Source organism: Miniopterus schreibersii (genome assembly GCF_964146895.1).
Source record: "Miniopterus schreibersii genome assembly, chromosome: 9".
Taxonomy (NCBI): Eukaryota; Metazoa; Chordata; class Mammalia; order Chiroptera; family Miniopteridae; genus Miniopterus; species Miniopterus schreibersii.
In genome coordinates, this window is record NC_138118.1 from 57,222,686 (window position 1) to 57,238,023 (window position 15,338).

A 15,338-nucleotide genomic window follows, 5' to 3' on the forward strand; every position below is an offset into this window, starting at 1 on the left:
GTTTTTAAAGGATAATCTGCAATTCACATTAGAATTGGTTTTTCATTGTTAATTAATTAGACTCATCTTCTTGCCTTGATCTTTGATTAGATATTTTGTATCTGCTAATAAAAGTCTTCTTTATAACTGTGTAATAGATATTTGCTAAAACTCTGTAATCACCAAATGATTGCTATCAAGTTACATGCCATGTTTTTATATCATTCTCATAGATCTGCCTTATAAACATCTAAATAAAAAGCACTATGTATGATAGTTTTGGAGTCTTGGGAGTTTTGTTTGTTTTTGCCAAAGTAGTCATTTAGAAAACATCCATCTAATAAATTGGTATTCCTAAAATCATTTCTTTTCACTTGCATTCATTAAGTTTTTTAAACCAGGACTCAACACAATAGTCGAACTATATTCTGTAAGCCCCCAGATAGAAGGAACTCTTGTCTCATTCATTACTATATTTCTAGTGACTAGTGCAGTATGGTCCTACAGATACTAACAAGATATTATAATGAATATTGATTCATCTTTACAGAAAATTATATTATTTATCATCCCACATCCATGCGGCCATGCCTGCACTTCTCCTGCCCACACCCCTCCCCGTCACTACCTCCATCTCTCGCCTTGCCTCTTGGCCAGTGACTTGGAGCTGCTCTGTGACACCAAAGTGGAGTCACTGCTGCTGCTGCTCCATCACCATCACCACCACTGCCACTGCCACACTGCTGTACTGAGGAGGAGAAACCAACATTGGAGCCTGTGGACAGTGTCTGTGGAGGCTCAGGCTTCCCTGAAGCTGCCTAGCAATGCATGGGTGTTAATGTCCTGAGAGTACAACTGCCAGTAAAATACAGGACACATAGTTAAATCTGAATTGCGGAAAATCAATGAATAACTCTAATAGTTCTAGTGTGATTCTGTTACTAATTGCATGGGAATATTTATTATTTATCATTTATTTGCTAAATCTGGCAACCTACTTGAGGGGTGAACTTTGACCAAAGAGATGCATCACAAGGAGCTGGACCCTGCCGGGCATGGCTCAGCGATTGAGCATCGACCTATGATCCAGGAGATCGTGGTTCGATTCCTGGTCAGGGCACATGCCCAGGTTGCAGGCTCGATCCCCAGTTGGGAGCATGCAGGAGGCAGCTGATCAATGACTCTCATCATTGATGTTTCTATCTCTCTCTCTCTCTCTCCCTCTCTCTGAAGTCAATAAAGATATATTTAAAAAAAAGAAAAAAAAAGGAGCTAGTGGATAAATTCTCCCTTTCCCCCAGATGGGCTGTTCTGAAGTGCAATAATCCATAGGCCTCCTTGAAAATATCCTAAAAGACTGAGGGATTAACTGCACTTACTCCAAAGCTATGGCCAGCTCAATAACACCTATATTTGTGTTCCCTTCTCCACTGCCTGCCTCACTTGCATCTGTTCATAACTTCTGCTTCCCAGAAATTGTGGCCCCCAATAAAGTGGTAGCAGTTCAATGTTTATTGTTGTTTGTTTATGGCAGGCTCTAGGGAACCTAAGCTAGCACAGTAGTTTTGGTAGTGGATTCTTCAAATGGAAAATGAAACACCAAATAAATGATTCTGACAAAGCAGGTTCAAAATTCAGATTGGTTGGACGTCCTGGAAGGAAATACATCTCCCAGGGACAGATTTACATTGATCAAATGTACAGCGATAAATTGTTAACTCAGAATAGTAATTTATCATGACTGTGAGAAATATCAATGTCCTGTAGACAAAAATACCAGTATTGCCTTGACTAAGCATATTCTATTCTTGAATCTTCTTCAAAAAAAAATCTTTATTGATTTTAGAGAAGATGGAGAGATAGAAACAATGATGAGAGAGTCATTGATTGGCTGCCTCCTGCATGCCCACGACTGGGGATCGAGCCTGCAACCCGGGCAGGTCCCCTGACCGGGAATCGAACCCCAATTGCCTGGATCCTAGGTCGATGCTCAACCGCTGAGCCACGCCCAGCCGGGCTTGAATCTGTTCTTTCTAAGAATTCAATTTATAACTCAAAGGATGTTGGAATCAGTTATGGGCTGAATTGTGTATCCCCCTAAAATTCATATGTTGAAGTCCTAACCCCCAGTACCTTAGAATGACTATACTTGGAGATAGGGCCTTTCAAGAGGTAATTAAGGTAAAATGAGGCCATATGAGTGGGCCCTAATCCAATATAACTGGCATCCTTATAAGAAGAGTTTAAGACAGGGAAGACCATGTGATGACAAAGGCAAAATGGGACCATCTACAAGCCAAGGGGAGAGGCTTCAGAAGGAAACCAACCTTGGACACCTTGATCTTGGACTTCTAGCCTCCAGGCTGTGAGGGAATAAAATATCTGTTGCATAAACCACCCAGTTTGTGGTGTTTGTTCTGGCAGCCCTAGCAAACTAATACAGAGCCCATGGAATCAGAGCAAGTGAAGTCATAGAACTTGAATAATTAATTCATTGGAATAAAACTTGTCTGATTGATCCTGCTCCACGATAAAGACAGTTATATCCTGGGGGTACTTTACTATAACCTCCCACGTTATAAACACAGTGAATAGTTTTTAGTTCTGAAAGCTTGAGAACATTTTCATTTCGAAGAAATATTTCTCTATCATGAAACCAAAGCTTTGATCAGGTGAAAGTCACTATCATTTTCCCGCTTTTTTTTTTTTAATTTAAAAATGAGCAATTAAATTTTTTTTTAGAAAAAATGTATTATTTTTATTTTATTTATTTTTTATTGTTGACAGTATTACAGATGTCTCCCATTTTCTCCCTTTTTCCTGCCCTCCACCCAACCCTCGCCCCACCCCAGGCCTTCCCCACACTATTGTCTGTGTCCATGGGTTATGCATATATGCATACATGTTCTTTGATTAATCTATCCCTGTCCCCACTTCCCTCCACTGAGCTCTGTTATTCTGTTCTATGCAGACATGTCTCTGGCCCTAATTTGTCAGTTTATTTTGTTTATTAAATTCCCATTTCATTTTTTACCATTTATTTAGTTTCTCCACTGAATATTTAAAAAATCACTCGCAATTTGGATTATCAGTACACTTTTTATTAGAATGGTTAACTTCAGGGATGGCTGTTCTTTTACTTTTGTTTTCTGTTCCATGTACTTAATACTCCCAAAATTTGCATTAATGATTTGATTGGAAAGAGGTAATTAGTTTTGTTTCTTTTTTAGGCTGTGTTTGTCACAACCTGATCAAATTTTTAAAACACAAAAGTAGGTTAAATTCCAGCTTTATATGTATTTCTTCTGTTACATAAGTCCCCAAAGCTAACCTACTAACACTATACACTAATTACATTTCATATATGCTATAAAAATTCTAAAATAAATTATTCTGACTCAGAAATGAATATGTGATTGAACATATAGAATATTTTGCTTTAGTGTAGAGACAACCAAATTCATATGTAATCTAAAATACTTATTAGAAATGTCCCTGATTTATGCTAATGAATAATTATAATTTTACTAAACATTGCTAACTAGGTAATGTGCAAAGAAGCATCAGGAAAAAAATCAGAATAATATTTCTTAATATTACATTATTTATGTTAAAAACATTTAACTTTGTTACTTTAAAAATTAAAAATTATGTATAGGTCAACATATTAACATTTCTACTTAATCTTTAAATCTACAGCTGCTTTTTAAAAGAAAATGCAATTTGTAATTTAACAAAGATGTTAAATCTGCAGAATTATCAGACTAACACATTTTTATTCTCTATGTATAAGTCATTTCTCTACTTTTAACATTTTGCTGAAATAGTTTACCATTTCAAAAGTCAGTTTGTTTATATCTTTGTGTTTTAATGTTATAAAAAATGTGTCCTGTACTCTTAACTTACAGCCTTCAAAAATCTTTATTAAGAGGGATCAGTGAATAATGATTAAACTTAATCCACTACCTAATTTAAACAGGAAAAAGTCAAGGGTTTTTAAGGGCTAGAAAGGGGGAGTTCATGGGAGTTATCCTAATTAAGCACTGGAAGCTGATACTCTGGATATAGGACAAAATGAATATATAGGTCTTTACACAATTAGTTAAAAAAGTAAAAATCCTGTTGTTCATTTGTCAGGAAAGTGTCTTCAGTTCAGTCCAATAAGGAGAGTCTGACTTTCCAGGGTCACGTTGGCCTATGAAACCGTATCCTCTTCAGCCGACTGTGCCCAAACACAATAGTAGTTGCTATCTCCCAGGCAAGCTCTGCTTTAAGTGTGGAATTTTCCCTTGCAATCCCTCCTACTCATTTTTCCCCATCCTGAGATGCCAGGATGAGCACACACAGGATAAGCAGCATCCAAACTAGTTCACCACCGTCTTGGTTGCAGCTGCCATTCTCACAGGACCCCATGGCTTCAGTCTGCTTTTGGTGTGGTGTGCTCGGAATGTGCAACTCAATGAAGGTCATGTTAATAATACACTTGACAAACCCGTTGCACTCTCCTGGGGTGATAGCAGACTTAGACCTACTGAACCCAATTCTAGGTATAAGACCTGAGAGGTGCTCTAAAAGTACCAATAGGTAACTGCAAAGATAAAAGAAGGAAAAAAAAAAAGGATTCTGAAGCCCAGGCAATGGAGTTCCAAGCAGGGGAGAGTGCTCAACAGTGTAAAATACTACAGAGAAGTACAGCAAGATGAGGACAGGAGCGTGTCTACAGACTTTGACCTCAGAGCAGTTTCAGAGAACTGGGATGGGGAAAGCAGAAGAATGCACTGAAATGAGGAAATAGGGACTGGACATGCTCAGTTCTCTTTCAAAGAAGCTTGGGGGGGGGGGGGGCGTGGGAAGTGGGCTGTGATTTGCCCTAAGTACTGCCAGGCTCAACCTAGTTTTTCCATTTCTTTTTATTTATGAGGCCAAAAATGTCATTCAATGTTTGAACTGGTTAAGGGACCTAAGAAACCACTGATCAACTTGCTTATTCTACAAATGAGGAGAGAACCCCTGAGAAGTGAGATGAAATTTACATTTATGGAGTTTCTGTGTAATTTTTTAGTCCATAAATTTCATAGAAGATATAAAAACGCACATTTAAACCTTGAAGAAATTCTGTAGCTTAAAAAAAAAAAAAAAAAGATTAAAAGGCTTAAAGGATTCTTAAATGTTCACAGCCAAGGCGTTTGGAGTGATTTATACTGATCATTAGCATGGGAAGCTTTCCATTCAAAGTCTTCACCCTTCTCGGACTATTACTCAGGGTACAGTGACTAGTAAAGATAATGATAATAGTGACCATTTACTGGCGCTTATTATGTGCCAAACACCGCTTTACAAAAATACCCTCTCATTCTATCTCCTCACAGCCATCCTCTGTCACAGATAAGAAAAGTGAGGCTTCCGGGGGTGAACTTGTTCTAGATTCAGTGATTTGACTCAAAAGTCTCCCAGCCTGGTGTCAGACGCCTCGTAGGGCCGCTCGCGTACAGAAGTGGTAAGAGGCTGGGGCACGCAGATGCCACTGGCCGCTTCTCGGGGGCGAGATAAACTCCACTTCCAACACTATCCGTCCGCCCTCCGTCCCTCCGCCCACTCCCGCCCGTTTTAAGAAGGCCCAGCGCAAACCACCACAACGGAGACTCCGCGCAGGTGACACCGCACAGCCCCGAGCCGAGGTCCAGAGCGCAAACCCAGCGGGTCCCCGCGCGGAGCTGCCGCAGGTTAGGCTTCGGGAAAGTTTGGATTCCCCGGGCTTCCGTAGGGGGCGGGGCTTCCGCTGCCTCTGGCCCCGCCCTTAGCAACGCGCTAGCGTGTTAACAACCAGCCGGCTGGCGCGAGCCGAGGTCCGCGGGTGGGCTGTGGCGGCGGCGTGAGGGTGGTGTCGCGGGGGCCGAGGCCACGGCCGGACCCGTGGGGCCGCCTTTCTCGACTCTAGCGGCTCTCAGGTGGCCTTCCCTTCTCGGCGGCTGGTCTTCTCTGGGTCCCGCAGCTGCGGGCACAGTGTAGGACCGGAGAACCCCCACCCCTCACTCACTCCGCCGCCGCAGCCATGGCGACCGCGGAGGCTCCGGCCGCTGCGGAGGCCCAGGGGCCGAGCGGCCGGAGCAAGTCCAGCAGCCCTCGACAGATCCCAGTGGTCGGGGTGGTCACGGAGGACGAGCACGCTCAGGTACCGGCCAGTGTCCGTGCTTTGGGGGGTGTGGAGGGCGTGGGCTGAGAGGAGGAGGCGGGGGAGGGCGGCGAGGGCGGAAATGGGGGGACCAAGTGGAAACGAGGGGAGCCGGCGGATCTGAGGTTCCCGTCGACCTCCAGGCACCTGTTAGCTGATCCCCCCGAGAACGGCGCGGCTGCGAGCGGGTTCGCCGTCGTCCACCAGCCCGCCCCGGGCCTTGGGCCACGTGGTCCTCCCGAGCGTCCCGCCCAACCGAGCGGGCGAGGCTTGGCCGCCTCCCCGCCGACAAAAGTGTGACCCCGAGGGGCCTAGGGGAAGGAAACATTCTTGGAGAAACGCGACCTTGACCACTTTGTTTGCACTGTGCTTTTGTATGCGGATCCCTTTTATCTAGTGAAGCTCTTGGCAGAGGCGTATAAATTCTCCCGTGTTTAAATTTGCTGCTACTGAAACCTGCACGTGGAGGGGAGGAAACTGCTGTTCAAATTAGAAATGAAGCATCGTTTTTATATGAAATTTGAAGCTGATAATGAAGTGGGTCAGGGAGGGTTGGCAGAGAATAGAATTGATTTTCTTTTCGTTTGTTTTTCTCTTTTTATGTCATTGATTTTTACTGAATATATTGGGGTGACACTGGTTAGTAAAATTATGTAGGTTTCAGGTGTACAATTCTATAACACATCATCGGTGTGTTGTACTGTGTGTTCACCACCCCTGGTCAAGTCTCCTTCCATCACCATCTATCCCCACTTTACCCTATTCAACACCCTCCCCTTCCTCTCTGGTAATCGCAGTACTGTTGTTTGTTTGTTTTTGCTTAATCCCTTCACCTTTTTCACCCATCCCTCAACCCCACCCCCTTCTGACCGCTGTCAGTCTGTTCTCTGTATCTGAGTCTGTTTCTATTTTGTTAGTTTATCTTAAAATTGATTTATTTCATTGTGCTTGTATTTGGTTTTGAATTTACTTTTGTTACGCAAAATTAATTCTCTCAAGCTGGTCTGTTGAGAAATTTCACTTCCGAATGGTGGCTTGGATCCCCGTTGTAAGTGGGGGTATTTAGAAAGTTCAAGTTGTTTGTTCCATTGGACCTCCCCAGAGACCCATGATCAAGCCCTAAAACATGAATTCTATGGAGGAATCCTGCCCTGCCTCGTCCCACTAATGGCGTGGGGCCACTGTGGGAATTACTGTTGAGACCTTACAAGTCTCAGGCTGCGTAAGGAACCCTGTCTCCTGCGTCCATATCCTGGAGCCTTGGAGAATTCCTTGGGAGTGGCCAGTTGACTGGGGACCTCTTCTACTGTGGGAACAGGGTTGAACTCTCTGAGGATGGTCAGACACACAGTAACATGCAGAGCGACAGCATTTTTGCATGAGGAGGAAGAGGGGGAATTTACCTAATCAGTTTTGTGGAAGTGTTCCAGCCTGGGCTGGGGGAAGAAGAACTGCAGAGGAGCAGCAGCCTTCCACTCCCAAGGCTTCAAGGGAGCTCAACACTACTGCTGTTCTCTCAAGCCCTGGGCAAAACTGGGAAGCAGGTGAACTTTATATCTTACAGTTCTCATTCATTCTTTCTTTACTTGGTGTAAAAGGGGACAGTAGGCAAGGGTATATGAGGCAGACAAGCATGGGCTAAAAAGAAAGGGGGGAAAAAGAAGAAATACTTTTAATAGGCCATTGCCAAAATAGTCCACAACATACCAAGTAAAGCAAAACAAGTGCACCGGTGTAAGTGTATGTACTTTCTTCCTTCCCTTTTTTCTTTTTCCATTTCTTTCATCACTACCTCTCCTTACAGGGCCTAGTATTCTCTTCCAAAAAGAAATCAATGCATATTAATTAAAGTTCCTACCTTGTTAGAAATGACAAGAGAAAATTTCTGAGATGCCCCACATTAAATTACATCAGGCTGGCAGAGTGAGAGGGAAAGACAGGAGTAGTTAACCAGTTAGCAATGGTGGGCCAGCTAACAAAAGACTGCTCACATTCCTGAATGTATGTTGGAGCTGTGAATCGACCTCCAGGCATGTATTAGCTGACTACTAGACTCAACATATCCCGAATATGCATGAGCTTCCAAGACTGTGGTGCCTGGCCAGGCGTGGCTCAGCGGTTGAGCATTGGCCTAGAATCTGGGGGGATCGAGGTTCGATTCCAGTCGGGGCATGTGCCTGCTGGGTTGCGGGCTCAATCCCTGGTTGGGGGCATGCATGAGGCAGCCAATCGATGACGACTCTCTCATTGATGTTTCTCTCTCTCTCTTCCTCTCTCTGAAATAAATAAAGACTGCAGTTACTGTTGTCAAATGTAGTGCGAATTTCCTTCTTACAGACTGCACCTGTCGTGGAACTGCCCCCTCACCCCTGCTTCACCTTTCCCGCCCCCCATCTGCAGCCAATGTAAATTCTTTCGTAACAACTTATACCTTTCTTCCCTAAAACATAATGTTTAAAAGCGCCCATCAATTCCAGGATGATGGACATGTTTGTCTTTTCTACCTAGAGCTGCTGCTGGTAGTTTAGACTTCATTCCCCAGGACCTGGTCCTTTTTTTGTCTAGTATATGGCTCAATAAATCTTTTTTAGAAAAGCTTTCAGCCTCAAAGGGTTCTTTTGTTTGTCTGTCTGCTTGTTTAACAATAACTACTTCAGGAGTATTAACATTTTATAAAGTACTAAAGAAAAAATATCTACCGAAAGAAATGAAATAGAATAAAAACTTCTTAGAGCTGGGAGAAAAGATGACTCAGCCCTCTTGGGTGTTGTTTGTGGTTGCTTTTACAAATGAGGACCGTAAGGTCATGAGTTAAGTGAGAGTTACTCAGAGTGGGGTCTAGTGCTCTTTACCATCATTAAAATGATCTTTTTAGACCTCTGCCTCAAGCCAGTGAAGACTCTTGAACTCTAAATGTTCTCAGTCCTTTCAGATCATTCCACACTTGCAGCCGCCTCCTCTGCCTATGCTTGAGAGACAGTGTGTCCTAGTAGCTCAAAGTGAGACTGTGGATTCTCCCTTAGTTCAGTAAGGCAGCTCCATCATGGGCTTAAAATCACAGTTGTTTAACCTTTATCTATTTTTTTATTTTAATGCTGTTCCTCTAACCCTTTAGAGCAGTGCTTCTCAGATTTTAATGTACGTTTGGAGCATCTGGGGATCTTATTAAAATGCAGATTCTGATTCTGTAGATCTGGAGTAGAGCTCTGGATTCTGCTTTTCTAACAGGATTCCGGGTAATGCTGAGGCAGGATAGTAAGAAGCTAGGAAAATTCCTTGGCAAGTGGAATTCAGAAACTAAGATAGCTGAACAAACTGGCTGAGCAATTTACAGCCAGAAATAGAAGGTCATCAGGGTGGAAAGCCCCACGTGCCTAGCATGGGCAATACTGGCCTTTCCTCCCCTGCCATATTGCTGATCCTGCCATTTAGACTCCCTGACCTTTCCTCCCTAGAGATAACATATAGGCCTCAGTTGTATTTCAGCTCCAGGCCCAGAAAAGCAGCAAAACCAGGAGATAACTAAAGACGCCCTGCCCTGGTGCTGACCAGTCAGTGGAGACCACGACCCTGAAAGGGCACACCTGGGAAAGCTGATGAAATTCTATTGAGACCTCCCCTAAACTCCCAGCCTTTAAAAATCCCCAAAACAAAGGACCTAACAATCACTCTCCCTCCCAGGCCTGCTCCTTTTCCTTCCCTCACAGGCATACATCTCCTAAACTCTAAGGGATCCGAAGAGACTTGCAACCAGAGGAGCAATGGGCAGCAGCAGCTCATCTGGGCTAACCGCCGAACCTGTCTCCAAGGCCCCCTTTTCTCTGACTTCTCAGTTAGCCAAAGCAGTCCTGTCCTGGCTCATTTCTTTCCTATAACATTTTTAGAGAGCCAAAGCAGTGCCCCCACCCACCCACCCCCACTCTCCTGCTGCTGCTTCTATCCTAGGCCCTTCTTTGTTTCACTGTCCCCAGCTTTAATAAACATACTCTCAATCAGCTGGTCTTGTACTGTGAAATCTTTCCTGCAGGAAGTCAAGAACCCACACACCACTGGCTGGCCCTCCCTAGGCAGACCTACTCCGAGCCAGGTCTCCTTTCTGGTAACAATGCAATTGTGACCCATTAGAGGACCCCAGTTCCCACTTTGAATAGCAGTGCTTAGTGTATTATAAATGCAGTATGATATGAACAGTGCTGCAGAGTTCACAACAACTAACTCCTGGAAAGCTGTAGGAGATAGGTTTCATCTGTATTCAGATTATAAAACAAAATAAACAATAACAATAAAATAAAATTCTAGCCCTCCACCAGCAGGTCACATGATATGGTAAAAAACAAGGGGCACCAAATGGGGCTTTAAAAGAACTACTTGCTCTCCTTCCTTGTCAGCACAGTGCCTCAGTCAGTCCTACATTGATGTGTCATCCTTCTAGGCAGCCCTTTGGTTAGCTCCTTTTCCTGGTCCCAGTCTATTTTCCATAAACACCACTTTATCACTGTATCATCCTCCTTTCTCTGAGTCCCACCCCTCTTTCTTCTTTAAAATGTTTTTATTGATTTGAGAGAGAGGAATGGAGAGGGAGAAACATTAACCTTACCTGCAACCTGGGCATGCGCCCTGACCAGGAATCAAACCGGCAACCCTTAGGTGCACGGGACAAACCTCAACCCACCAAGCCACACTGGCCAAGGTCCACTCCCACCCCCCCTCCCCTTCTTTCAAGATTCAACAGTATCTCCTTATTGCTTACCTCATCTAATATAACTACATTGACCAAATCACTTAACCTCTTTAGGCCTGTTCCCTTTTCTATTAAAACTTTCATGGCTGAAAGCCTTTCCAAAAGAAAGGGTTTATTGAGCCATATGCTGGCCAGAAAAGCATCAGGTCATGGGGCATGAAGTCTGAACCAGCAGCAGCAGGGCTAGATGGAGAAGACGAGTTGTCTGCCATCCTAGTGTTAACGGGCTTTTTTACACAAGAAGGAGGAAGAAAGATGTGAGTTGTTTCGAAACTACATGGGCTGTAGATAAAGGGAGTGGGAGAGGGTGAAGTGGGGCTAGTTCTGGGATAGGTGCATAGTCGTAAGGGAGAGGTGTTTGTTCCTTTGGATTGGCTGGAGGCAGCAGTCCGGAAAGTTCCTACGTAACAAGAAGCAGAGGCTTCTGCTTCCAGGCTCCTGGTGATCAGTGGCGCCTGGCTGTTCTCGTTAGATAATCATGGAAATAGCCACCTGGAAGTTAATTCAAGGTTTCAACATACGCTTAGGAATGTAAGCGGTTTTTTGTTGGTTCTGCCCTGCAGTTGTTAACTGATTTACCTCTCTGTCTCTTTGTCCTACCCTTCTGCCTGCTATAGTTAATTTAGGACAACAGAATTTTCTTCTTGTTACCATAAGATAAGCCTGTACTAGATAAATGTTCCCCAAACCCAAGTGACCATCACAGTCATCTAAGGAGCTTTTAAAAAACATTGTACTGTACATAAATGTGCCCTACCCCAGATCTACTCAATATAACCCCCAGTGGGCAGCCTGGGACTCTTAAAAAGCTCCCTCAGGTGATGTTTAGCTTCAGAACCACTGAACTAAATGATATTAAAGGCCTTTGCCATGTTAGGAATCAAGTGCCTCAGCTCCACTTCTCCGTCCTGTTTTTAAGGGTTTCCAATGCATAATCTGTGATTTATCTGTAACATATGTTCTGCTTAGTGCCACCTTCATGATGACAAAAATGTTGTCTGTTGTTTTTTCTTGTAATTTCCCCCATTTCCTCCAATATTCACCAGCAACACCCAGCACAATACCTGGTACACAGGAAGTGATATTTAATATTTATTGAATGAGTTCCCTCTCTTTTTTCTGAATTTAAACCTTACCCTGTTGGCAGCAGTGAGACCCACACCAGGTGTTACACCGGTGAGGTCAGACAAGACTGGGGTTCAGCAACCTCAGTACTTGAGTTCTGGCTAAGAAGGAATTCAGAGCCAAGACTCAAACTATAAGAACGTTTGTTTGGAAAATTACAGAGGTAGAAGAAGAAATTCACAGAAGAAATGGGCTTAGGAAACAAGTTGTTATAGAGGCAAAGGAAGGGTCATTGGAGCTTAGAAGTGAGGAAGGTAAAGGTGACTAGCCTGGGAGGAGGAGGAGTGAAAGGTACAGGCGTGCTCCTGGGAGAGAGACTGCTGAGTCCTCTGTCCTAAGGGTTTTAAGGGTGGAGATTTTAGGGCGGTCCCATGAGGAGATCTCAATAGAATATTCAGCAGCTTTCCAGGTGTGTCCTTTCAGGGTTGTGGTCTCCCCTGATTGATTGGTCTGCGCCAGGCCAAGGGGTCATTATTCAATGCAGCTGGTCCTGAGGTCAGCCTTGGCTGTGGCTTGCTTGTTTGGTTTTGCTGCTTTTCTGGACCTGGAGCTGAAATACAACTGAGGCCTAGATGTTATCTCTAGGGAGAAAAAGGTCAGGGGGTCCAAACCGCAAGAGATATGCTAGGGGAGGAAAGGTCACCCTGGGAGCAAGGTCCGATCCTACAATTGTCCTTTGGTAGGCACCCAAGGCTTTCCTCCCTGGTGGCCTTCTGTACCTGGCCCATCATCCTTGCTCTGCTCATGTCTATCTGCCTACCAGAATCCTACCTTCAGATCCTACCTCTGCAACATAAAGTACTCCCCCAACCGGAAGCATTTCCCATTTATTTTCAGCCTTGAAGAGCTTCTCGCAAATGCATATATTCGTAGGTCTGAGTCACACAATTTCTCACCTAATTATCACTTGTTTTATGTTGGTTACTGTTTAATTTTCCAAGTTATTTCTCTCCCACTAGAATCTTGGGTTCTTTAAGTGTAGGAAATACATCTTAATATTTATGGGTCCTTCATCCCTGAACTCTAAGCTCAGAGTAAAAAACTGAAGTCCTCATGAGTAGCTTACAAAGCCTCTGTGTTCCAGCCACACTAACCTGGCTTCTCCTCAGCCTGCCAGGTGTATGTCTGCCTAAGGGCCTTTGCCTGCAGGTTTTGGCCTTGATATTCATGGCTTGTTCCTTTACCTCCGTCAAGACTTTGCTGAAGTGCCTGCCAAGCATCCTAGCATTTCTCCCTTTGCCCCGTGTCATCCTTTGTAGTACACTATGTAACACTGATTTTGCTGCCCTCGCTGCGTATCAACTTTTTATGAAAGCAGATTTTGTGCGTTTTATTTGATACCGTATCTTTAGCACCCAGAACAATGCCTGACACAGTGTAAGCCATCAATAAACATTTGTAGAAAAAAATATTTAATTGTGATTAGTTCAGTTACATAGGTATCACGGCTGAGCTTCCTTGCCCAAATTTGCTCTCCCTCAGAGACCTCTAAGAACCTCCACATCTGCTGGTTGATGTCATATATCGCCACTGACTATAATGTTTCCATGGACTGTGTCTTTAAAATTGCCTACCGCTGTTTTGTAGTAATTAGTAGAAATAACCTCTGTGGTCAGTTGAGGAGTCAGGCAGAAAACTACGACGCAAAGAAACAGCATTCTTGCACCAGACAGACGTGCAATCCCACTTACTAGCTATGTGACCTCAAGTTAGGTCTCAGGGCCCCAGTTTCATCAACAGACATAATGTTGTAGATTTGAGGACTAAAGATATAAAAGGACCAGGCACGTGAAAGGACCATAAGTAAATGTTAGTTCCTTTCTCTGTAGCTAAGTATCAAATGAATTAGATTTCTCCCCTTTGAAATGTCCCATGGGAAAGTGGAAAAATAAGTTCATCCTATAATCTGAGGGGGAGGTCTAATTTGCTTCCAAGCAGTTTATTAACTGTTTGATCTTAAAAGGTTTTGTTAAATGTTTTTACCAATTTCTCCATAAGCATGTTATAATAGCAGTTATTTTGATATTTACACACGTGTGTTCTCTTTTGCTTCTACAGTATGCTTCTGTGATCTCATTTACCCAAACTCTTCCAATTATTACTTTACCCTGTGGTTTAGAAATCTCTGCCCCAAATTGAACTCATCTCCAGCTTCAGCACAGCCTCTTCGACCAGCATTCCCTGTGTCAGCAAATGATGCCACCTCTTATATAATTCCCGAAGCCCAGGAGGCTTTCTCACCTTTTTCTTTTCGTTCCCACCAAGTCAAATCACTCATTAGTTCCTGCTGATCGTACCTCCTTAATGTTTTTCATTCTGCTCACTGTTGTCTGTCTGTCCCAGTTGCCCCTGCCTTAGTCAAGACCTGAAGTTACAGACTGATTTCCTATCTCCAGTCTAGACCTTTCCAGTTCAGTGTCCACTCAAGATAACATTCTCTTTTTATTGTTCCATTTATCTGTTTGAAACCTGTGGAAATGAACAAAGACCACACTCGTGAGGACAAACAGAGGCTATTTATTCAGAGCTTGTGCTTAGAGAGAATTTTCAGCCAGCGTTACTTGCATTTGGCAGAGACTGCAAGGCAGGCAGGGAAGGTTTATAGTGAAAAAAGGGAAGGCTTCTGGTGTGCTCTGGTTGGAGGTGGTTGCCATGGGGAAACAAGGTGAGCTAGCTAGAAGCAGGGCATCCTGTATGATTGAATTGGGAAGCATATTTGGCTTTTTCTGGGTCCTGACTGGCAAATGAGGGGGCAAAAAAAGGGGGAATCATTGACCAAATCCTGACTTTTCTGAGCCAACTGCTGCAGAAATTGTGGTTTGGCTCTCCAGGTTGGTTGCTGCAGAGGTTTAGGCCATAGTTCTATTGTCATGTATAGTCTGGCCATTCTCTGTTTATATACCCAGTCCCTCAAACCTTTCGATTATTTTTGAAGATCCTTCTCATAGCATAGAATGCCTTTTGTAAAATGGACTTAATAATAGTACCTACCTCATAGAATTTAATTAGTAAATACATATAAAGTGGTTATAACTGTACCTGGAAAGAGACATCTAATAAGTTTTAGCTGTAACTCTCATTGTTATTGTCATTGTCATTATTTGTGATTTGACCTGTACTTACCTCAGCAGCAGCATCTGTAGCACTATCCCCTGCATTCTCCTCTCCAACACACTGTATGACTCAAATGCCATCTTTTCTCTTGCCTCCAGGCCTTCACACGCATTACTCCCTCTGCCTCCATCTCTCAAACCTTCGGTCCGTCTCACAAATCCTACTTACTCTCACCTCTGCCTCCAGAAGTTGTCCCAGATTGCCTCT

The 15,338-nt window shown here is 43.7% G+C and overlaps 1 protein-coding gene across 3 annotated transcripts in view; it reads left to right on the forward strand.

The window, feature by feature from the left end:
• The first annotated feature begins 5,776 nt into the window (after positions 1–5,776).
• The window catches only part of CFAP69 (cilia and flagella associated protein 69), a 55,633-nt gene continuing 46,071 nt past the window's right edge, over positions 5,777–15,338 (forward strand). For 2 of the 3 annotated variants that reach the window (XM_081147923.1, XM_081147924.1), the window contains exon 1: positions 5,777–6,151. In XM_081147923.1, coding sequence (XP_081004049.1) covers positions 6,032–6,151 — 120 coding nt within the window. In that variant the 5' untranslated portion in view covers positions 5,777–6,031. Of the gene's footprint in view, positions 6,152–7,613; positions 7,696–15,338 lie in introns of those variants that run through there. The other variant, XM_081147925.1, reaches the window with a different exon arrangement.